Genomic DNA, 25187 nt, shown 5'->3' on the forward strand with positions numbered 1-25187 from the left:
TGAAAGGGTCCCAATACTCTTGTGGGACTTATCATCGCCATCAATTTTTGCAATGAAAAAGAGAGGTTCTTTTTTAGGGTCCATTACCCCTTCCCATCAATAACTACATTCTTCATTATTATTTTTCTTTTGCTTTTGCTTTACTATTTATATCATTCTTTTTGCTACTTCTCTTATCATTAAATCAAAGACTTTCCCTCCAAAACCCACTATTAAATGCCTCTTTTTGTCTCATTCCACACACTAGATTCTCCTTTATCAGCATTGTCACTTTCTTATCTCTAAATAACCCCACTTTCATTTTGTTACTAACCCTTTGCCTTAAGCATTCATCCATTTTCACTAGTGAATCATTTGACCCCTTACAATAAGCAACTTGTACGATTTAGACATTTCCACTCTTAACCTACCCATGATAGTTATTCGATGATGTTGCTTTGAGGTTCATATCTAAATGTGCCGTAAAATAATCATTGTCAAACTAAAAGAACTGGCTAAGCACAATAAGGGTATAAATCTCCATTGACTGCTCCAGTTTAAAATTTGGGAGAAACTAGAAGAAAAATTAATGTTCATCTACTTGTGTGTGTGTGTGTGTTTACTTCATTTATTTATTATAAGCTTAGATTGACCCTCACCTTCAAACAAATGGGGAAAAGATGACTTGAAAGAACAATATCAACGTTTAGAATTCAACCTTAATGTTACACGTCTAAAACCAACTTTTACACTCCAAATCTGTTCCCTCAAAATTTGAACGTAGAAAGTGATTAAAAAGATAAGAATTTTTTAAAAATGGACATAGACTAAATAAGCTGGCTGAAAAAAAAGTCATCACTGGTGGAGAAAGAAAAGTGCTCATCAAAATGTTAGGCAACTGTATTTAGAAAAATAAATAAATAGATAATAATAATAAAAAAATAAAAAAAGACCAATATTAGGCCAAAGTTGCAATTACAATCAAAGGGAAAGCAAGCTACACTCCTGAATAAGGATTAAGTTCAAGTGAAAGGAAGCTACATTCCTGAATAATTAAGTCAGTTTCACTACTAGAATGTCTATGAAGGTTCATGCAAATATGGCATTCATCTTGCAACAGTGAAGGCCTCTGTTAAGTTGTATCTTTCATGATAGCAGGTCGGAAATATACGATATTCTTTATGCAAGATGAACCAACGATGCAACTAAACAGATGAACCAACAGCTAGCATGCTCGCTCCTTGACCCCAAACTTGTCTTGCAGCTCATGGATGCGAGGTCAAGGCAACACAACAAGGCGGTAGCTTCATACTGTTGAAAGACTTCAATCTTCAGAACTCCATTAAAGCAAATTCCCAAGAGTGTGGTCCTATGGCATATACCACAAATCTCAATGCACAAACAACAATATTACATAATCCTTTTGCGATGAAGTCAGGGAGCTTGGAAACTTATATTGGAGCAAAAGTTAGTTAATTTGGATACGAATTTGCATCTCTCAAAATAATCAACTTAACTTTCATTAAGAAGAGAAAAAAAAAAAAAAAAAAGAACACACGGACTTGCAAAATTTAAAACTCAGGAAAGGGAGTCAAACTACAAAAAAGGGTTCCAATAAGAGAAATATGACATAACGACGGAGGGAAAAAAAAAAAAAAAGAAACTTGAAAATCAAAGCCTAGAGAATCTAGCAAGAGAACAAAATTCGCACTATAAGAATCCTCACATCCAATGAAAATTCTTTTATTTCTTCACCCCTCAACCCCCATAAAATAGCAAACATCCAAGCCTGCCACAAAAACAGCCATATCTTTTCACAAAATGGCATATGGACGATAAGCTACTCGCCTGACTTCCTGCAACTTTAAGAGCAAACAAAGCTCAAAATTGAACACCTCAAAGAACTCATGCCAGACTGCAGAGTATACTCACAAATTCACATGATCGGATCTAGGTTCCCTATGGTTCTCTGGTCAAGATCCGATCCAACTAATCCATGTAAAATTTGTCACCCAAAGAACTCTACGTTATTCAGAATTTTTACATTCCATATTGAGAACATAGAATCAGACTCCCGAGAAGGGTGGGTTGTCTAGAAAAAAAGATAAACAGAAAAATTATGGACGAACAAGTCCGAAGGTGGACATCCCCATCTCGAGCCTAAGGTGAAAATGGGAGAGCAATGATAAAACAGCTAAGACATTCAGCATTGTATTCTGTTCCGTATTGATCAATGGTTCTTGAACAAGAATAAATGGTACATGTAAGGGTATAGTGACCACATGAGTATATAACCAACCACATAACCTTCTGAAGTATCTCAGCCCCTTCTCACCACATTATCAACAAATTGAAGGGGAAAAATCATCACAAAACTCTCCCTTTTATCCCGAAACAAGAACTTCACCTTATTTTAGGATCCACTTTCCAAATGAGCAAGAAAATCAAATCCTTAGGAGAGGAATCCAGTAAAAAAAATGGAACAATGATCTACAAGAAAAACCTCTTCTAGTAAAGAACAAAGTGTCAAAACCTTTGTTTCTCTGTCGTACTAGATGAACCCAAATGAACGAGATAGAGAGCTCCCTGAATGCATAAGAATATCAGCAACTTGACGGTCTTTCATAAAAGAAACGGGATAAACAATCATGGTTAACCTAGTGGTAAAAAAGAGACATTGTTTCAATAAAGAGCTTAGAGGTCGTTGAGTCCATGGTGGTCATTTACTTAGTAATTAATATCCTATGAGTTTGTTTTAACACCCAAATATTATAGAATCAGACAGGTCATACTGTGAGATCAGTCAAGGTGTGCATAGGTTCACATCGATACTCACTGATATAAAGAAAAAAGTGAAAAAGGTGAGAATCTACTTATTTAAATAAGAAAAAAAAGAGAGCTTAATAGAAATTTTCTTCCCAAATATTTCATAGTCTGCCTTGAACAAAAAAGGGCTGAAGACAGCTAGAGGAGTTGTGAAAGATTTCTCCAATTGGTCAAAAAGGGAAAAAAGGGTGTATGTATTAAAGAAAGATGTGCATTTACACCAACTCATAGCATGAAAGATATTGAGAACATAGAATCAGACTCCAAAATATCAATCAAAAGAGCTTCCCTTATCTTTGAAGAGGCACTTGTTTCTCCCCTTCCATGTGATCCATAAGAAAGCACGAATCTATGCATCCACATGATTTTCTTTTGCTTTGTAAAGGGATAACCGGTGAGTATAAGTGAGAGCGTGATAAGTGTCTTTTGGTTGGGCAGTTGGGCAGTGAACCAACCAAAAGAAAGGAAGATCTCCTTCTAAAACCTCTTTGCAAAGTGACAGTGAATGAAGAGGTGACTAGATTAGTCAAATCCAAACTCGGAAATGAGGCAACTATGGGGAGAGAGGGTCGTGTGGGGCAGGCTTTGCTCACAAATTTATGAAATACCATACCAAGACGAACTAGATTCAGCATGTTGTCCTCATCAATCATGTTCTTCAAAGGTTACCAAATGTTGTACCAACCACTATAAAACAGAGTGTTAGTAAGAATATTAGCCATTTCCCACTTGAAATCATTAATGGAAAGACTTGCAATGTTTCCTTTAATCAGTTTTCCAATTTTTCTGCTCCATTGTTTTTCTATTCTCCGCATCTCACAAATTTCTTCATAATTTTACTGATCACCCCGTCTCCAATTTTTCTTCTCTAGTTGTCTTTCCAAGCCTTCCTCCTATCGCCAATAACTTTATTAACCTCTTCTCAATCCTCAGTGTCTGGTACATTATCCTCCCCCCCCCCCCCCCCCCCCCCCCCCTCCCAACACACATACTGACACAAAAAAAAAAAAAAAGGAACAACATTTTCTTAATTTCTATGGTGTCCACAAGGATAAATCACAGCTAAATTTTGATCCTTCCTTCCTAGCAACTTCTTGCTTGATTAAAGTGTCTCAACTCAACTCTGTAATTTGTGCTTTGATGGGTTTGTAATGGTTCTTTTTGTATTTTGTTCAGTTCTTTTCTCATTCTCTCCTGAAATTTGTATCTTTGAGCATTAGTCTCTTTTATTCTCTCAACATTTTGAAACTGACTTTTTTTATTTATTGCTTCTTGTTAAAGGAAAGCAGTGTCCATTTCGTGGGAAATTTTTTTAAGAAGGATCATAAAATCTTCATTTGCCCACCTTAGAAAATACTAATTTTCACTCCAGTTAAAATCGTGAAAGAAAATTTCAACAACTCTGAAAAGGATTTCTCCAACAATAATATGTGACCTGATCAAAATATATAATTGTTATACCTTGTTCGTTTTGAAAATAAGTTATGTTTGGAGTTATCTAGCATACACTATAGACAGTCCTCATTCTAGATAGCCGAAACCAGTTGAAACGAAATAGAACCACAATTCTCCCTCTTTCCTTAATTTTCACACTTCCCCTTAATAAATCATCAAAAGAAATCCTAAAAGACATAAATTCCACTTTGATGAAGTGATTGGTAGACTCATCCTTCCGTGATATAAAAGTAAGTTTTGTAAGAGTTAGTTGAAGTAAAATTTAATAAGATGGATAACGGAAACTATTCCCAGTCCCCAAAAGCCAAAACTAAAACCTATGCATTCAAAAGCTTCAAAATTTTGAGTTTCAGATTGTACAATACTTCTAACGAATCAGTAAAAGTAGCCCCGCCGCTTTAAGCTCTACCAAAAAAAAGAGGAATTCTGATAGTTCGTGGCAAACATAGGTCATCTTGGTGTTTTTATTAGACAGAGTTCTCATTCTTTTTTGTAGCCAACTAGTAAAAAAGGATGTGTGAGGAGGTTTTTGTATTTCAAACCTGTAAATTCAATGTTTCAATAATAAGAAAAAAAGGATAAAAGTAAAAAACAACATACCGATTCAGAGCTGAGTCCCCTTGAACCTTAAGCGCCATGGATGATGGATGTATGAGAAAACTGCAGTTCTTGACTTTCTTGGTATTGACTTACTGTAACACAATAACTGGAAACCACAATGCTAGGATCTGATAAGAAGAATAAAAGGAGGTTAGGTTTCCAGAATAGATATGTCCATATAATTAACATGTAGTATAGCTCAGTTTCTTACTTGAGCAGAACGTGAAGCCCATAAGTTACCACTTTGGACGAGATCATCTAACACAGCCTTGAATGAAAATGTCCTACAGAAAACCAAGAATAAATGAACATTTGTGTGCATAAATGAAGCGGGGTGCACTTGCAAGTAGATTACAAGCTACTTACCGAAAAAAAAAGTCACTGAGGAAATTTCAGGAAATTGTATACGCATATAAGCTTCCTGATTAACAGAAATAAACAGTGTTATCAAGGGAAGAAAACATAACGGTAATGTATAAAAAAGCAATTTTAAAAAATAAATAATGTTTCATGGGTGCAGTATTCTTCCTATCCTAACTTCCTTTTTACAATTTATGTTCGACTTCCCTCAATTCTCTTTTAAATTCCTTTCTTTTTCTTTCATTTGTTGTAAATATTTTAACATTTTTTTAAACAAAGACAAGCCTCTTTATTTAATATTTAGGCTTCACTTAATATTAATAAATGAGACGTAAGTTTACAGTACAAGAGTGTACAAGTGTTATATTAAGAGCAAAAGAACAGAGAAGAATTCAGTCAACAACTACAATAAAAGCTAAACTTGGGCAAGCAAAAGGAGATGACAAACTAACATGCGAATATCGACAGAAAAATTTAAGCTAAACATAACCAAACTGAAGAAATCTAAATAAAAAGCAAAATAGAATATCTCTCTCATAAGGAAACCATTTGAATCTAAAGACTTGCAAAAAGATGCAACCGGCAACCTTGTAACTATCATGCCATAGTAGTCCAAAAACGAGAGGAGGCCACAAAAGTCTTTCAAAATAACAGCATCATCATAGAGGCTTTACTTGCCACCCACATGAAGAGAAAACCCAGAAAGACTGAAGTTGGACCAAAATCTAGAAGAATACATTTAACAGATGAATAAACATATTAGAATAATTCCACAAGCAACTACTATTGACTTTAAATGATCTGGTATTTTGCAAGAATGAAGACGAGCAAGTTGCAGAAGGCAAATTAGCAGATTTTGGCTCTTCCTCACAATGAAACAGGGCATTGAAATATGCTTCTAAAGGGTCAAAAAATTTCTATCTCTCAAGCTCTGTTGACCTATCCAATTGCTCCATTCCCCGCTACTAAACCTGAAAGGAGATTCAAAAGAAGACTCACCCTTTTTGCAGGAGTGAATGAGAGGGGTTTTGCCCGGAGAGCCCTTAAATGAACGGGCTGGGGCTTGAATTTAGGTACAACTGACTTCCAATAAATCTGGATTAGCCTCTAAAGACAGTTTGTATCTACTGGAATGGACTAATGATTGAGGATGGGTATAATTTTCCTCCAGCAAATCAGATACTTGATCTTCAATTATCTGGGATCTGAATGATCGTTATGCCAAAATCTTCTTTTTATTTTTTCTTACGGATGAAATACTTCAGAAAGTGAAAGAAGAACTTAGTATTAATATAATTAGATTATTCTTAGGAGATATTATTCTTAGGAGATATTATTCTTAGGAGATATTATTCTGGAGATATTATTTGATATTATTTCCTTAAGTGTATTTCTCTATGGTTATATATAGGCTTGTATCTCTATTAAGTAATTAAGGAAATATAGATTGATTCCATAAAATCAACACTTAGAACATTTCTTTCTTTTCGAATTTGCTCTGGAACTTGACTTCGGTGAGGAATAAAGAGAAGAACAGGAGAGGGAAACTGAAGATGAAGAGTTCAGAAGACTTTTGCGGAGGATATGCCACTCACATGGGAAGTAAAAAAACTTTTTAAAAGTATCAGCCAAACTAGTCTGAAAGTTCAACTTCATGTTCAAAGGATTGGAGGAGAACGGATCGTCAAAAAGAGGGATACTGACCAGTTGAACTCAAAATTCTCTTTCTTCATTAAAAGAACCTCTTCAAATTCCTGTCTTGTTCCTTTCAAAACTGAAATTCTTAATCTCTCTCCTCCTTAAATGTGGCTTTTCGAATCCTATAGATGTGTTCACACTACTTTCCTTGGATTCCAAATTTAAATTCACCATTGCTTCAATGGAGGTAACCGGCGCCGACGAGGCAAAGTTATAGTGAGCACCTGGTTTCAAAACTTCAAAGGGGTTTCTTGTACATGTAGGAAGTTTTTGGATTGATCTTAGATTTTCCATCCCCTCCGAGAAGAACGAATTTTCGACTCTATCTTTCAAAGTCTGGTTTAATCTCATCAAGTCAAGTGGATTTGAAAAATCCTCTAATGATAAATGGCCCTTTGTTAATGGAGGGGGCTCAATCATTTCAAAATCACCAAAGTGCAAGGAAAAATTCCCCTGGTTGAAGTTTATTATTTCTAATGTTGCTGGTACGAAACCACGTTGGTTTTTTTTTTTTTTTTACTTGAATCTTTGCTTAAGAAACATTTAGAAGATTGAGCGTTTCAGTAGCAATATTTCCAAGACCTCCAAAATGATCTCCTATGACTTTGATCGGTTGCTCCAATAACCAAGTGGGAGGTTTCTAATTTTAATCCATCCTCCGTCTGCTAAGTTTACTTTTACTCCATTTCTCAAACTTTAAATGAAAAGTACCCATTACTTGTCATAACTTTTCTTTTCCAACGAATTCTTCTAGATAACCTTCAACTAATTTAATCAAATCATTCTCTGCAAACGGATTAATGATAATTTTTTATTGAAAAAGATCCTCCAAGGTTTTTCTAATTTCCTTCCAATCATCAAACGCAAATAATCTTCAAATAATCCATAGGTTATTGAAATCTTCTTTAAAAACTTCCAGATTTTTTACCACCCACTATTGAGTTGCATTTTGAAATTCTGAGGTCAGAGCAGAGGAAGGAGTGTTTTGTTTTACCAACTAGGTAGAGGATCCACTATGCTTCGCCTAGGAGGAGGTCTGGAGATGTTTTCTGTACCAAATCAAATAACCTTGCTTCATCAAAAAACTTTCCAACATTTTGTAAATTTCTAAAACCTGTCAAGAGACACCCAAACAAATATGGATGGCATGTTCTCTATTCCTCTTCCAGGCTACACATCTCATCACCCAACCTACTTTTGACAAAAAAAATTAAGAGCCTTGTACTTTCAAACTCATCAAAATTGTTTCAAAGAAAACCATTAATGAGGTCCCACAAGAATTCTGAGATCTCCTTCAAGAACCATCTAAGTTGAGTCTGACAACATCAAGATCTTCCGGGCTTCCACATCTTCAATGTGAAAGTATTCCTTGTCGAACCAAATACAGTAAAGGGTGTTTACTACTTTACAGCTTTCTAGTTCTATTATTTCCAAAACTAAACTGCCACTTAAAAAGGGATGGATGAGAAACAAGCTCTAGGGGCTCACTGGAGAAGAAGGAGAGAACGCCAGAAGAAGAAAAGGGGCTGAAGTGTGGTTAGGAACTAAAGGAAGAAAGGGAGGGAGAGAAGAGAGAAGAGACAAATTTGATCCCTTATTTGAAATTTTTTTAACTTATCTAGCAAGCTATTTAAGAAAATGATCATTGCACAAAACTGCACCAATAAGAAACAAGAATTGGATGGGATCATATTAGAATTTGATATTAAAAATCAAAGCCCGCCAACCATTGATCAAATACATTTATGCCTATGGAGGTTCCAACTATATTAAGTGAACTTTGGAGACAGAGGGTGATGGTGAATCATCAAATTTCCATCTTCTTCTTCTTTGCTCAGTGGAAAATAATAGTGCTGCTAGCAAATTGTAGATGTATGTCAATAGCATTGAAAATGTATTCTCACTCCGCTTAATTCAAGGTCATTACTGTGTTTAATGTATTCATTTGATGATTTTATAGGAATCGAACACGGAGAAGATAAAATTGAGCATTATGAGTTGTTTGGGGTTAATTTGAAGCACTTAGGAGCTAAAAAGAGCAATCGAACTTAAGGAGCTAAAAAATGGAGAAAATGTCTGTCCTACAGCACAGCAACATTTGAACGACGCAAAATCCAAAAGCAAAGGATTTGTTGAAGCACCACAATGCTCCGAACTTTGACAAACAATGTGTGCGTGTCGAAGCGCCATGGTGTTTCGAGCACCGTTTCAACAAGAATTGTCAAGCGCCGCGACGTTCCTCCCCAGTGTCGTGGCCCCTGCGCAATTGTACATATATCATCTTTTCATTCTAGGTTAGAAGAGAGGGGACTTGGGCTGATTTAAGAGTTCCAAGCTTGGTTTTGGCCATTCTTGGCCAAATCCCATGCAATTTCATTAGATTTTGACTTGTATATTTTGGCATTGGGATTCAAGTCTTGATGAACGATCGAAAGCCCAAACGTTAATTTTGAGGTTTGTTGAGCATTTTCTATGGACATGTTCTATGGATTTATGAGACTATCATGTACTGTTCTTGGGATTTTATGCTTCCTCTTGACTTCCTTTCTTTGTTTGAACATCTAGAATTGATATGTGTAAGGGTGTGTGTGGAAGTGATTTTGACATGGCTAGAAACATTTTTACCATTGTCAAAATCAATTTGCTCTAAAATAATCATGTTTGGCAAGAAATAAAATTGATTTTTTATTTTTTGAAGGCAGTTTAACTTTAAATTTGAAGAATAGGTAACCAAGTGATTTTTCTTTTGATAATTAAATGGGAACCACTCCAACAGTTTCCTCCTATTAAAATTTATGATTTAAGCGAAAAATAATCAAAAAAATATATTAAACAATTAATAAAATTACATAATTTATTAAAATTCAACTTCCGGCTCCCATTTTCCTGACAACTGTTGTTTGCCGACCTTTGACGACCACTTTTGGCAGTCGTCGCCAACTTTCGACAACCATTTTAAAATAACCGCTGTCAATCAACTTTTGACGATCGTTGGTGCCAACCTCTAATTACCATTTTATGGCATCAATACCAACCAACTTTCAACAACCATTTTTTCATGATCGCTAACAGGTAACTTCCAGCAACCATTTTCCTGGCGCCCGCCGCTGACAACCTTTGGTCACCAACATTGTTTTTCGGCGACCACTATCTGACAATCATTGCCGACCAATTTTGGACGACTTTTTTTAATGACCACTACCAGCCTTCTGTTGACCATTTTCGGCAACTGTCGTCGGGCAACTTCTAATCATCTCTTCGTCGATTGTTTCCCAACGACCATTTAATGCCAACATCTGACGACCATTTTTTAACGAGCTGCCAGCCAACCTTCAATGATCACTTATCGACAACTATCCTTGTTCTCAACTTCAGCACTTGTTATCGGCCAATTGTCAATAATCCTTTTCAACGATTGTCGCTGACAAATGCCAATGCCATCTCTGGGCGACTATTTTTTTAGCAACCACTGTCACCCAACTACCAAAGACCATTTTCCAGTGGTTTTCGTCGACCAACTTCTGACAACTGTTGTAGCCAACATCTGATCACTGTTTTTCAGTGACCACCACCAATCACCTTTTGACCAACGTGTCCAATGATATTTTTCCGACAATTGTCAGTGCCAACTTTTATATAAAAACATCTTTGAAAACAAATAAGAAAATAAATTGATAAAAAAAAAGTATATTTATTATAATTAATTAGTTGAATGATTTCCAAATATAAATTTTACTTCGATAATTTTAAAATCACTTTTGGAACCAAACATAATAATTCAAAATCACTTTTAAGTATTTGAAAATCACTTTTAAATGTTTGAAAATCACTTTTAAATGTTTGAAACCAAACATAAATTGGATGGTTAAGAAATCACTTTTACAAAATCAATTGGGCATAAATCTCTTCTTCTAAAATCACTACTCCAACTATCACTCCAAAATAGATCCTAAATTGACAACATAATCATGAACACTTGTATGTTTTCCCCCACTATGTATATTTTAGGCATCCGTAATCACATTCAAAGCATGTTCAATTTGAGTAGCAATAGGTTTAGTTATAGCTATGGCTCGATCGCTAGGGTTCTAGAATCTCCCAGTAGCAAAAGCTAACGAAATGTATTAGGTTAGATTTGGCCAATTTTACATAATGACCTGATCAATCCAGGAGCTTAATGCGATTAGCCAAGTAAATAGACTTGTGTGACATTACTTAGTCAATTTAGGAACCAACATCCACATCGGTTCTCCCTAAGGAGTTTGTTCGAGTGTCCATACACTCAATTATGCTTGAGAAGTAGATAACCCATGAATATATATTTGCATGATTAATCAATGAATTCGTCCATAGATAGCCTTACAACCCCTTAATCAGCGAAGGTAATCTCGTGTTCACTCTCTTTCTCAATCTATTTTGTTTTCCTACACTTTAAATTTCTGCATTTAGTTTTCCTGTCAACAAAACCAAAAGCCTCCATTCTTACTACTTTTCATAGACCGATTTAGCATTTGAGAAACTTTATCTTAGGCTCCCCATGGTTCAATCCTAGACTTGCTGCTTATGTTACTTGTTAGTGTAAGCAGTTAGTTCGGTGATCATAAACATCATTTGATTTAAGGTCTTTTGGGAGCGACACCAATTGGTTCTTCACATGTCGTAACCATCAACCCCATCTTTCCCACCATAATCCCCTTAAAACTCTTCTTTCACAAATATAATAAATTGTTCTATTAAAATTTATTAAAACAATTGTCCATTATCAAGAAGAGAAAAGGAGACTATAGATTCCCATCTCACCGCCTATTAGCAAAACATATAATTTTCCCTCATGGCCTCCTATTTGGAATGATGGAGAAATTTACCGAGGAAAGATGGCCCTTCAACCACCTTATCCACTTGCTTCTAAATGTAATGGGCATGGGTAGTTCCATCTAGGACATAAGCTTTAAGGCACAAGCAAGGATAGAATCCAACATAAATCCTCACGTGGAAGACAATAGCAGTCTATTTTTTCACAGCAACATGATTACATGAGTTGATTAATAAAATAGTCATAATAATCATAACAATAACAAGGTACCTTGTCCAAGAATTAAAACAGCATTTGCAGCCAAGGATGTTATGTCTTGAATCTTTTCACCGGCAAATATAGCTTGCATAACTGGAAATAAAAACCAACCAAAATGTAAAGTGAGAAAAAGAATGTAATGAAAAGATTGGGACTAAGATGAACTTGAAAGGAGAGAAACGAGACATCCAAATTGCTTCACAGCCACATAGTTTGGCATGGTGTCCAAAAGAGTTTCAAATTTGATTTAATGCAAAAATGAACTAAACGCCAGTGTTGCACCTCAAACAATTACTTTTTCAGTACATTATTACGGGGCATGGCATATATGCAAATCAAATATCTTAATAGTGTAAACGTTAAAGTCGAAAAAGTTATAACCAGAAAATCTGCAGGTAAAGAGACCTGATATTCTTTTCATCAGGACTTCCTCGCTCTCATTTCCCATATTTTCAGGGACAACGGAATCAACATCAGGTATCACCATTATATGCACAGAATGATTCCCATCCGATAGCCAGACAGTTTGGTTCCCTGAAAAGTATCATATTTCTATTATTTGTGAGAACTGTGAAATATAAAATGATCCATTAATTGCCTCCAAAAAACAATCAAGCCAAAATGAGTTTGGCTGACACCAAAACTTATAAACTAACTTGTCTAGTTTGTTGTCTCTTCTAAATGAATGATGCAGGAAGAATTAGGGAAATTAGGTTAATCTTAGGAAATTTCTAGATTAATCCCCTTCATACTGTCTTTTGTATATTACTTTCATTTTTTTTCCTTGAAAAGGAGAGAGTCTCAAATTTTATTAATAAAATTGAGACTAATGCTCAAAGTACAAGAGAATTATACTGAGAGCAAACAAAAGAGAGACGGTGGATCAGCAAGCGCACCCAGACATCTTAACTAGGTTGACACTCCCTTAGCGCCCCCTCATCTTCTTCTCCAAAAGTCTAGCATCAAAACGAACATTCACTAAATACTGGCCAAAACTGCCACCACCCCATACAAAGAGTCCCGAGAGAACAGCGTCAGGCCATATAAGACAACTACAAGGAGTAAATCCAAAAAAAGAAATGAAATACAAAAGAAACAGCCAAAATACAACTACAAGAAAAACTAACAATCTGGAAAAATAAAAGCCCTCCAACTTAAGCTAATCTCCTAAATGCTATAAGCTTCAAAGTCTTTAGTTAAGGAACACCAAGCTGAAGCGCTACAGGCTGCCGACTCAAAACAGTCTAACCACCTCATCTCCTTTATCATGAAACGTCCTTTGATTCTTCTCAAACCACAAATCTGCAAGCAGGGCTTTAACCATGTTCTCCCATAAGAGTTGCTGTTTCTTTTTCAGGTTATGCCCCAATAATAGCTGATGTACATTAAGACTAAAGTTATTTCCAAAAACCCAAGAAGTTTGAGAAAACTAAGAAGAATTTCCTCCAACAAATTGCAGAATACAAGCAAACAAAGAACAAGTGTTGTAACCCCTCCCCTTCATTTTTGCATAGTGGGCATATGGATGGAGAAAGGCAGCTATTCATAAGCTTTGTCTGCATAACCGAGGAGCAGTTTAAAGCCCCAAAAATCATTATCCAGCTAAGAACGTTGACTCTCCTTCGGCTTTTCGTCTTCCATAATTCTTTATATAATCTGCCATTTATTGGTGAAGAAAGATAGAGGTGAGAAGTTAACCACTTCCATTCTCATGAAACTCAGTTGTGTATCCATCCGAACCTGTGGTTTTATTCTTCCCTAGGGCTTTTATTGCTGAACATTTTTCTATTTCAAAAAAGTGGGCTGTAAGTATAGAATTTTGAGCTGTGGAAAGGCATGGTCAATCGAAAATGAGAAGAATATATCTATTTCCAGGAACTCACTTATTTTTATAGACTCTCGTAAAATTCTATTATAGGTATTCAATTTTACATAAGGATTTAGTTGCCATTCCTTAATTGTTATTCAGTGATTAAGTCTCAATTTCACAAAAGGCATTCAAAATCAAAGAAACCCTCGCTTCGATTCAAGACGTTCACCAAGCATTTTGTTAGAAGGGGGAGGCCAAGGGAGATCTCAAAAAAGGCTCTAGTAAAGAAAAAGATGTTGTCAAACCAAAATCTGCAAAATTCTGAATTATTTAAGGTAAAAGATACCCTAGGACAAACTTCTTCATCTTGAATTACGGCAGACATTCAGAATTCAAAAAAGGTACCTTAAGAGCAGAATTGCTTTTAGATCAAAACCATGATTCTTTGGAGGTAAATTGTACACAGGCTCAAGTTCCTTCTCTTCTAATCAGATCAGACCCTCAGAGCTCTTTTCATCCACACTTTAAATATTTTGTTTTCTCTTTACCTTCCCCAAAACTCAAATTTTTTAGAGGCTCCTCTTGCCAAACTCCAGGCCCTCCATCCAAAAAGAAATGTGGTTTAGATTTTGACTCTCCTTTTAGTGTGAGCAATGAAGAAGTTGATCGTTTGAGGAAGTCAAATGGGCTAGAGGATCATTCTTTGAAGGACCCCCTAGAATCCGATCTCAATGATTTGTTTTAGAATAAAGAGGAATTGAGGGTTGAAAAACAGACCCCTGGAAACCCTCAGTCTCAACATTGCAAAATTCCAGCCCATTTAAAGTCGCTAGTAGATGAATGCAAACTAGTTTTCATTTGAGATTTGATTTAGGTCATTTTTTTTTGGTTCAATTATCTATTACATTGGAATTTGTATAGTGAAACTTATGTGGTTTGAAGGTTGTATATAAAGATGTTGGGATTCAAGTTTCTTGAAACACTTAATTCAAAACTAGTACTCTCCCTACAAGCAAAGAAGTTGGGCTCAAGAAATGTTTCCCATCGGTTGAACAATTAATGTTTCTTAGCAGTTTTGTGGTTACTTTATAGGTAAGTTTCAGCAAGGCTAGTTATTGTTCTCTTGGTGTTCCCTCTTAACTCATCTCAAAGCCTATGATGGACAAGATGTCAGCTGACTTTGGGTTCATTTTGACTATCTGTTTTAATTACTTTGTACCTAGTTTACATTCTAGTTTCCATTTTGATGTAGCCTAAGTAACCTCAAGGAGAAATCCTCTAAGAACAAAGATTGTGGATCTTTTATTAGAATGAATAATATGCTTCATACAAAAGGAGAAGTCTCCTATTTGTAGAGTTCTATTACAATTGGGGGTAAAAAGGGAATTAACCTAAAATATTACCTAATTACCCAATTGACCCTCAGTCTTCTTACATCACATTTATTGTTCCGGGTAAGAGGATTTTGATTAGCTCACTGTTATTGTTGAGTTTGATTTGGTTATTGTTTGTATCTGTTTAAGTTCTATTGATCTCTGTATAATTCTCCTTTTCACAAAAAAAGTTTATGATGATAAAGAGAGGTATCAACGTCTAGTCGGAAAGTGGATTTACTTGTCTTATACTAGACCAAATATTTTCTATGTTATCGGTGTTAGTTTATGCAGGCACCATAAAAAGAACATAAGAAAGCTGTGAGTCAGATTCTGGAATATTTGAAAAGCTCTCCAGGTAAAGGTCTGATGTCCAAGTAACCAGACAGGATTGGGGCTTATACTAACGCTGATTAGGCACGATCAGTATTGACGGGAAATCTACTTCCGGGTATTGTCTCTTTGTGTGGGGTAACCTAGTTACTTGGAGAAGTAAGAAGCAAAGTGTTGTTACTAAAAGCGGAGCACTGATTATGTAGCTATGAGTTTTAAAATCTATGAAGAAATCTCATTGAATAAAGTTTTGTCTGATCTTCGTCAAGACAATGGTTTACCTATGAAGCTCTATTGTGATAATAAAGCGACTACCATAGCCAATAATCTTGTACACATGATAGAACGAAATATTTAGAGATTGACAGACACTTATAAAAGAGAAACTGAACAAAGGGCAATATTTGTTTTCTGTACATTCCTTGAGGGGGAGTGTTGGATATAAGGGGCTTTGTTACCCTGAGTTTATTTCCCTTTTTTATGTATTAGGACTTGCTAGAGCCTAAAAAGTTGTCTCCTCTTATAAATCTCATTGTGTGTGAAAATAATAAAAAGTGGCTCCATATTGTGGTTTTTTCTCCATGTTCTAAGGTTTTCAACGTAAACCTAGTGTTATCTTTTTCTACTGTTTAACAATAACTATAAAGAAATGCAAGATAAACCCAAGTATAAGGCACTTGGATCCTCCCTCTTGAGCACTCTCACCCAAATCCTTAGATCACTCCACCAAATAACCTCCATTCACTCACTTACCCTCCCTCTATTTATTGTAGTAACTACCCTCATACAATAACTACCATCAACTACCTATCTATCTAATTGACCATATACCCCTTAACTAACACCATAGTAAATATCTAGTACCTAACATAAGTATAAACCATTGTGGTTTCATCGTGACCTCTGTAAGCAAATAAGTTGGGCACTAGTGGAGGAGCAAATCGTAAATCCAATGTCAACAAAATTGTTGAGCAAGAGTGTCAAGAAACCGTGGTGGTTTTCCAAAAAAAGCATCATTGAGATTTTGCGATAGATCCAAGATTCATCCATTGGATTATGATTAGATTAGATACTGAAAGGAGATTATTAACAAGGCTGAAAAAAGTATTGAGGTAAACAGGCATTTATAAAAGTATTGTCTGGCAGTCCTACCGTCTCAACAAAACAAAGAACAGATTCAAGAAAAGTAGTGGGGAAGGCATGAGAGGAAAAGAGAGAAGTGGAGGCTGGACATTAACCTCTAACGCACTTACACGAGGTAAAGGGGAGAAACTGGCTATTGGCTAGTATCCTTTGGTTTTTAGAAGCTTACAGCTTTCTGCTTCGGGAGGTATCTTTATTGGATATCATTCTCTCCTTATTATATCACCGTTTTCTTCCATGGAAAGTTGTATTTTGTCTGAAAAAGAACATCAATTCTACTTTGTTAAATCCCATCACATCCTATCATTTTACTCCAGATTCACACTGAGGACTTGACTGGGGAGTTTCTGTTCTGACCATTGCCTTCATGAAGAGAACTACCCCTACCTTAACATAAGAAATCCTATCCTAGTTCAAGCACAAAGTGAAGAGATCACAACAAAAATCTACTGAACCACACCCCTCCTAAATGAATGATATAATCAAATTCACCAAGGTTGGTATAGCCTCCCCAACCCAAACTAAAAAACCTAGGGCATAAATGTGTGAAGTTTTCCATGGTCTACTATAAGTTCAAGCATTTGATCGCAGTGTTTTATTCACAGCTTACTTAGCATGAGAATGTATCTATAATGTATAGAACAAAGAATCGGACAAGCATACTTATGATTGTATCAGGAAAACTGGTCAGCATTTGAGCTTTCATTAGATGAGGTAATGGCCGAATGTTGCAAGAAAAATCAAATCCATTAGCAGTGTTAGCAATGTGCAACAGATGTAAATCACCAACAGAGTCCAGGATCAATATTTTCTTGGGAGACAGTGCTTGAATTGATATTGCCTTTAATGACATCATTTTTGCAGATTTCAGGCCTTCATTTCCTCTGCCCTTCAGTGCCACAAAATATAGTCCTTCGCTCGAATCTTGCCTCAGTTTTATGCATCTTGGTCTAACTGCAATTAAAGATACATAATCAGAGGCACATGCCAACTTATTCACAACTGAAATGTTTTGGAACCAATGAGATCAAAAAGTTTTAACAATAACTATTTTAAGCAAAGCATTGATAAGTCAGTTGACAAGGCTTATGGACTCAATTGATATAGTAAAAATAGAAGAACAAAGACAACGGCTCCAACTAAGGATTTTATTTCAATCAGAAAACAGGTGAACTCTCCAAGTTAAACCTCTTCAACAATCAGTAATTTACCATCTAGAGGCATCCTTATGAAATAAACCAAAGGACGGCACCTTCAGCACCCAATTCCTGGCCATATAAGGAAAACCTAAAAAACAAGTTGTTAGCTAAGATAATAAATAAATTATAAGTTGTCATGAAAAGTATTCTGAGTGCAAATCAGGCAGCTGGGCACAGTTAAAGATTGCATCTATCCATCCAAAACAATTAGCTAAAAGAAATTAGTGTCTATCCACCATACCTAAAAAGAAGGCTTTATTTCGTATCTCATAGACCTGATCATCGGGCTTCACATTCTAATTGTATTGAAAATAGATTGAAGAAATCACAAATTTCGATATTGTTACCATTTAAACCACCCCAAAATAAAAGCATGGAAATATAAATAACGGTTTGTTCCACAATCATAATAACTATGAAAAACATATGAGAACACATAAAGGCCACTAATGTGCTTTCATTCCACTGCTCAAGTTAACTAGAAGAAGTTTATTGACCAAGTAGTTACGGTGCTTCTTTCAAGAGCCAAAGGATTTGTGGTGTCAAGTCATTACAAGGAAGTGTGGTCCTCATCCTTTTTGAGGTGTTTGTTTTTCTCACTCTAAAGGTTAAGATTTCCAAAAAGGGAGAGAATTTTCTTTGTAAATCTTACATGGGGAAAGTCAATATTTAAACCACATGCAGGGACCTCTTCTCTTTGTGGGGGGGGGGGGGGGGGGGGGGGGGGGGTTCATTGGTGTTCTCTCTGCATAGAAGCACATGAGGGCATAGGCCACATCTTAGGGAAAGCCACTTCACTCAATTAACTTGGTGCAGATTCTTGGATGTTTTTGCTCCAGTGTCCCATTGGCACGGAACAAGGACTGTAGGAGTGTGTTTGAGTGGAGGAGGTTTTGTTGAATCTTCCCATGGAGAAGGAAAAAAACCTTTAGGAGGCTCTTTTTTTATTATTATTATTGTATGGGAGATTTGGCAGAGAGGAATGGTAAAGTTTTTAGTGAAGTTGACAGGTCTGAGGAGTTGTTGGAGTTAATGAGGTTTAGGGCCCGTGTGGTAACATTCTTGTTCCCTGTTTCCTGTTTCTGTTTTCATTTTTTAAGAAACAGAGATGTTTGGTAATGTTCCCTGTTTCTCGTTCTAAAAAAAAATAGAAACGTTTCCCATTTTATAAGGAGTTATTGGAAACAAAAAACAAGTAGTTTCTCCTGTTCCGTTTCTCAATTTTTTTATTGATTTCCTTTTCCTTTTCCTTTTTCTTTTCCTTTTTCTCAATTATTTCTATTGGTTTACTTTCATTTTTTCTCAATTATTTTTATCGGTTTCCTTTTCCTTTTTCTCAATTATTTTTATTAGTTTCCTTTTCCTTTTTCTCAATTATTTTTATTGGTTTCATTTTCCTTTTTTCTTAATTATTTTTCTATTTCCTTTTCCTTTTCCATTTTCGTACGTGATTTCCTTTTTCTTTCTCTTATTTCCATCTTCGTCCCCAAATAACCACTCTCCACGTGGTTTTCTTTTTCTTCTTCTTATTTATCTCCATCGTCTTCCCCAAATAACCATTGTTTTCCTCTTCCTCTCACTGTCTTCACGATCTTCCTCCTCGCCTCTCATCGTCTTCCTCTTCGTCGGATTTGGATTTTCCTCTTCCTTTTCGTGCTGATCTGGGTTTGTGCTGTGGGTTTTCTCCAGATCTGTGTTTTCGTCGTGGGTCTTTGTAGCTCTTCGACGTGGATTTCAATCCTCCTCTTTATCGTGGGTTTTCGTCTTCCTCTCGCTGGCTCTGTCCTTCAGATCTCAATCTTCATCTTGATCTCCATACTAGAAGACCTTCCAATCTATGTTTGATAAAGTGAGTAGTGCAATGTTTAATTGAATTAAATGTGAATAAAATAACAGGAATAAAATAAAAAAAAAATCTCGAAGAAAATAAGGAAACTACAAGAAACAGATATCAAACACATTTTCTATTTCTTTTTCTTTGTTTTTCAAGAAACAAGAAGAAGAAACAGTTATCAAACACATTCATGTTTCTTCTTCTAAAAAAGAAGGAACAAAGAACAAGGAACAAGAAACAGGAAACATTACCAAGCGAATCCTTAATGTCCCAGTTTGAACTTTTGTGACCAAGGATTTTGGTTGTTATCAACTGAGTTTCATTCTTTTGGATTGGAGGCCCGTTCACTAGTTTGTCAGGCTCCTTCTATTTTGCAGTTATTTTTTTATATATTCTTGTATATTGAAAAAGAACAAGAAAGCAACACAAGGTATACGTGGAAAACTTTAGTACAGGGAGAAAAAACTACGATAGAAGCGCTCTTATGATTTTCTAATAATCAAATAAATACAAGGGGGAAGAATATAAATAGGCTACAATAAGCCCCAGCAAACAAGGAAATAAAACTAGGGTACAATAAATTAAAAAATACCCTTGAGGATATAAACACACAACTAGCCTCTTATTTCCAACACTTTTATTTCTCTCCATAAAAGCTTTGTTTCCTCATAAACAATAATATTGAAAGAAAGGTATAAAAGCAACTCTAGATGATTAAGCCACCAAGGTACAGGCTAGAGGAGACAAGGACTATTTCTTATATTTGGTGGACACCCATGATGTGAACTTGGTTGATCTATTGTTGGAACATTTAAAGGAATCTATAAAGCAAGGTCCCAAACTTTTCTATAAACCAGTATTACCTTCTTGTATCCTTCTTCCTTGATCTCTTGAGTGGTGTTTGAGGTAAGAAATGGAATAGTGAAGAGTAAGGAGATATGAAAACTAGGGAGTTGTGAACTCTTGGAGCCCATGGTGCAAGGATTATCCTTGATGAGATAAAAAATTGATGTTTTTTACTAGTGGGACCCACCAACTCCTTGGACCAAACAAGGAATCAAGTTCACAATTCCTACTTCACAACTCCTTGGGCCAAACACACCCTTAGGGTTTCAAAAACCTTTGACAAATAGGGAAGTGGGTTAGGGATTGAATCTTCTTCCTAGATCCTTCTCCTTTGGTTTTTGTCGTCCTTTATTCAATAGGGAAATGACAGAGGTTGCCTCTATATTGATCTTGCTTGATGAGTTCAATTTAGGTTGGGAAGAAAGGATGTTCTCGGTTGGAGTCCTAATCTTCTCAAGGGTTTTCCATTGGAGTCCTAATCTTCTCGAGGGTTTTTCTTGTAAATCATTTTTTCAGTTGTTGAATCCCTCTCTCGGTAGAGTCAACTTTTTATGGTCTTTGGAGGATCAAGATATCCAAGAAGGTTAAGTTCTTTGCCTAGCAAGTTTTGTTTGGTCATGTGAACATTGCCGATAGACTTTTAAGGAGGAACTCTTCGATCATGGGGCTTTTTTTTGTTGTATTCTCGATTGGAAGGCGAAAGAAGACCTGGATTACATTCTCTAGGGATCAGTTTGCAAGATCCAAGTGAACTATTTCTTACAAGAGTTTGGCTTCCTAGGCTTACCCTTGGGAGGAAAGGCACAACAATAACTAGGCCACCATCCAACTTTGCAACCAAGTTTTCCAATCCAAAATTCAATATCCAAGTAGTCCATGTGAAGCCCTAAAAATTCTTATTTTGTGATGGTTGGTTAATGTTGAGTCCAGATGCTTCTTCAAAAAGTCTCACCAAATTGAAAACGTTATTAATAGCATGATTGTCAACCGTGAATAAAAGGATAGTATCATTAGCAAACTGTTTTGTTTTTCCATAATAGATATCGTTGGCAAACCGTAGGTAATGAATAGTCAAGAAACCATTTCCCAAATCAAAAACATGAATAAACATGCATACTAGAACCATGGGACAATATACTAAGGCAATCCACAATCAAGATGAAAAGAAAAGGTGAGAGGGGGTCCCCCATGGTGAAGGCCTCTAAAAGTCAAAATCTTTCCTCTTCGGTGGATCGAGAAATTTGGAGAGAAATGCAAATGCAGATACATGTTCTCCATCTAAGCCCAAAACTTTTTGCTGCAAGAATTTCACAAAAAAAAGTCTCAGACAACTTTGTCAAATGCTTTCTTGATGTCAAGTTTACAATCACATCCTTCTTTATCCTTCGAGCTCATTAGCAATGAGCAATCCATCAAGAATTTGCCTGGCCACAAATGTAGAATCTGCTTTGGTCTGAGAAAGAATCTTCTTGAGTCCGTCCAGTTCCTTAAAAAACAACAGCATAGATTTCTCTCATCTCCATCTATAGTAAAACAAACTTTCTTGAACACTCCTATAAATTATAATTCTTGATAGCATACAGTTGCATACAGTTGCATACAAATGACAATTGAGTACTCCAACATCTTCTTTATTGAATGATCCTTTTTAGCAACCTAATGGCAGCTATTTAAAGGTTCTGACGGGGAATAACTAATTCCCTAAAATCCTAACCAAAGCAGTCAAGGGTAATGACTAACTAACCAGCCAGCTCTAAATAAAATGCTCTATAAAACAGAATTAAAGAAGACAAGTTAACAAATTCATAACAGACCCCAACATTGACCAAAAACTACATAGCTATAATGCTACATCACATACACTTTGAATAAAGATTGCTCCAAACTCTTGAAATTTTTAACATGCCGCCTCAAACTTCAGCAAACGCATGGTATTATAATTATGCTCACACCTATCTTGGGCAATTAAAAGAAGGCCCCCAGGATTAAAATTATGATCAAAAGTTCCAAATTACAGGAGACACAACCAATATAAATAAAATGTACGCATAATATACATTTAAATGTATCCCTCTTACTGTGAAAACTAAAAAGATAAATCAAATAAACTAAAGTAATAAAACTCTCTTAACTTACCAGAACTAGAAATTTTGTCCAACTTCCCGTCCAAGCATCCATTGCAAGATAAACTTCCAGCATCTTCACTTCTACTGGCTTGTAAATTGAATCCATTGCTGCTAACAACTAAAGAACCACCGTTCAAGTCATTGCCACCAGAAGTTCCACAAACATCTACATGAGGCAAAAATGACTTCTGAACTTCACGCTTGGCATTAGAAGAGGTATTTGCATTCAGATTCCTAACTTTTCGACCACGCCCTCTCACAAAGGGTCTCAAATTAACAACCCTAATCCCATTATCTTCCCCCAAAAGCAAAAACCCAAACGAAATGTTAAGCGACCAAATGGGTTTGCAGCAATCAATCACAGCACATCTCATCAATTTCAAACCTATCCCATCATCGCCGTCTCCCACCATCTTCACCGCAAAAACCCAAATCTTCATGCTCGAAACAGAGTACATGGCGAAGAAATTGACTGACCCAGCTAAACGAACCGAAATCCCATGTCTAAAATTGACCCAAACACCCAATTTATCATCAGATCGAAGATCCTTCTGCGTGCAAACAACTGGAGCTCTCCTGAACAATTTAGAACCCTCCAAAACATAAAACCGAAGGAGAATCTGAGAGCCACCCTTGTGGGGGCCAGAGACCACAAACAGAACCTTAGTATCGGAGTTGGAATTAGAATTCTGAAGGGCAACAAAAGCCGCAGAAGAACACGGAGAAGGCACAACCACTTGAGGGGAAGGAAGAGAGGAAAGTGAGAGAGGGGAAAAAGAAGGGTAGAGGGAGAAAGAAGAATCTGAGTGCATTAGAGCAAGAGAAAGAGAATGAGGTTCAAAGAGAAGGGAAGAAATTTGTGGGGAAGAGAGAGAAGGGTTGGGAAGGCTGAGCTTGGTAGCCTGAACAACAACCATTAGAGGATCTTAACAACAAAAACGCCAAAGACCTGTGAGAGAATCGTTAAGGATGCTGTCGCAGTAGTTCTAGAGACAGGGAGAGGAATCGACGGGGTTGTAGAAGAAGATCAAGTTTCAAAAGAAGCATCTTTTTTTCTCGTCTCCTCTCGCTTTTGAGTTGGTTAAACCTCAACTCGGGCTTTCGAGTTTAGGATTCGGTGGTTTCATGTTGTAATTTTATTTTTATTTTTATTTTTTGGAAAGGTACATTTTTCCCTCCAAAAGCTTTCGACTATTTCTATCTAATTATTAGTTTAGTATTTTTTGAAATTTTTTGCTTCAAATTTAATCTATAAATATAACAATTTGATTCCTAAAATTTAATATTTTATACTTTTTAATTTCATTTTTCATGAAATGTTGTCTTTCCAATGAGGTGAACATGATAGACTAAAAAATCAAACAAACCAACCAAACAGAAGTCGATCGATTAAAAAACAAGAGGGATCCATCGGGGTCAGTTTCGAAAAGTTTCAAATAGTGCTTTTTTAAAAAATATTTATAAGTGTTAAATCGACCCAACCCGATAAAAACTTATCAATCTTTACTCATCAATGTCGAGGTCAATTTGAACATTTACTAAATCAACTATGGTCAGTTCGGTGACAATTTTGTAAAATAAACTGACTTGACCGACCGTTGATCACTCCTACTAGCAAACATTGATGTAAATATTTATTAATTGATTTAAATTTATTATGAAGTACAACTTTAAATTTAATTTTTAAAAAGTGATGAAAAATACTCAAACTTAATTAGTTTTAATTCATTTAATTATTCTAAACTTATTGACCTCACTAACATTCAAGATGAAAAATAAGTATTTAGTGAAAATTGATGTTAAAAATGTAAATATTGAAATCTAGGGATCAAATTGGAACCGAATTCATCATGTTGGAATTTATGTCCTAAAACTCGTAGTTTGTAGTTTAAATTATATTATATTCAATAAAATTGTTATCGATGACTTATCAGTGAAAATTGAATACTATAATCTTGAGTTCAATCAACTAAGGTCTCGAAGCTATCTAGTATAGGCTTGAACTTTATGTAAAGATATAAACGTGGATTAAGTTTGAGTATATAACATAAGCGGTTTATAATATATGAATAAGGTTATGCACCTTATTCTGGGGATACTATGGATGTGGTCCACTTTGTAGTTAGTGCATTGATGTGATTCTAAATCGTTCATATAGAGACATCGAAGTGGAGCATCCTATATAAAGAGTTTACATAAGACTAGAATCATAAAATAGTCACTTTTACATTATAGCTATTGGATTTATGTCTTAAAAGTAAATGTAATTAGTTTGCTGTTATTAATAAATTGTTACTATTATAATTTCAATAAAACGTTATTGATTATATTATTAATTTTGTCTTAATAACCTAAATCCAATACATTAACATCATAAATTGTTTGATGAGTCTTGAATAGTATATAGAGACATACATGGATCAATGTTTGATATACATTTTAAAGGGTCTATAATATAAGAATAAGACTAGGTTTCTTATTCCGATAACATTATGGATATGACTCACTTTGTATTTGATATAAACGCAATGATC

The 25187-nt window shown here is 35.7% G+C and overlaps 1 protein-coding gene across 5 annotated transcripts; it reads right to left on the reverse strand.

Moving 5' to 3' along the window:
* Window positions 1-845: 845 nt before the first annotated feature.
* LOC101211683 lies at window positions 846-23760 on the reverse strand. Of its 5 annotated transcripts, none has more exons than XM_031883396.1 (9): window positions 22664-23759; window positions 17312-17602; window positions 12395-12523; window positions 12002-12082; window positions 5808-5945; window positions 5227-5281; window positions 5072-5144; window positions 4861-4988; window positions 846-1348 (listed from the first exon to the last, which is right to left on the reverse strand). In XM_031883396.1, exons 1-5 carry the CDS (start codon window positions 23568-23570, stop codon window positions 5863-5865), a joined length of 1491 nt encoding a protein of 496 aa, XP_031739256.1. In that variant the 5' UTR covers window positions 23571-23759; the 3' UTR covers window positions 846-1348; window positions 4861-4988; window positions 5072-5144; window positions 5227-5281; window positions 5808-5862. The 5 variants fall into 5 exon arrangements, with proteins under 5 accessions (XP_031739256.1, XP_011651361.1, XP_031739257.1 ...); XM_031883397.1 differs by lacking the exon at window positions 846-1348 and adding an exon at window positions 2852-3492; XM_011653059.2 differs by lacking the exon at window positions 5808-5945 and having other exon boundaries at window positions 22664-23757.
* Between the last annotated feature and the right edge of the window lie 1427 nt (window positions 23761-25187).

The sequence above is a fragment of the Cucumis sativus genome, chromosome 3, assembly GCF_000004075.3.
Source record: "Cucumis sativus cultivar 9930 chromosome 3, Cucumber_9930_V3, whole genome shotgun sequence".
Taxonomy (NCBI): Eukaryota; Viridiplantae; Streptophyta; class Magnoliopsida; order Cucurbitales; family Cucurbitaceae; genus Cucumis; species Cucumis sativus.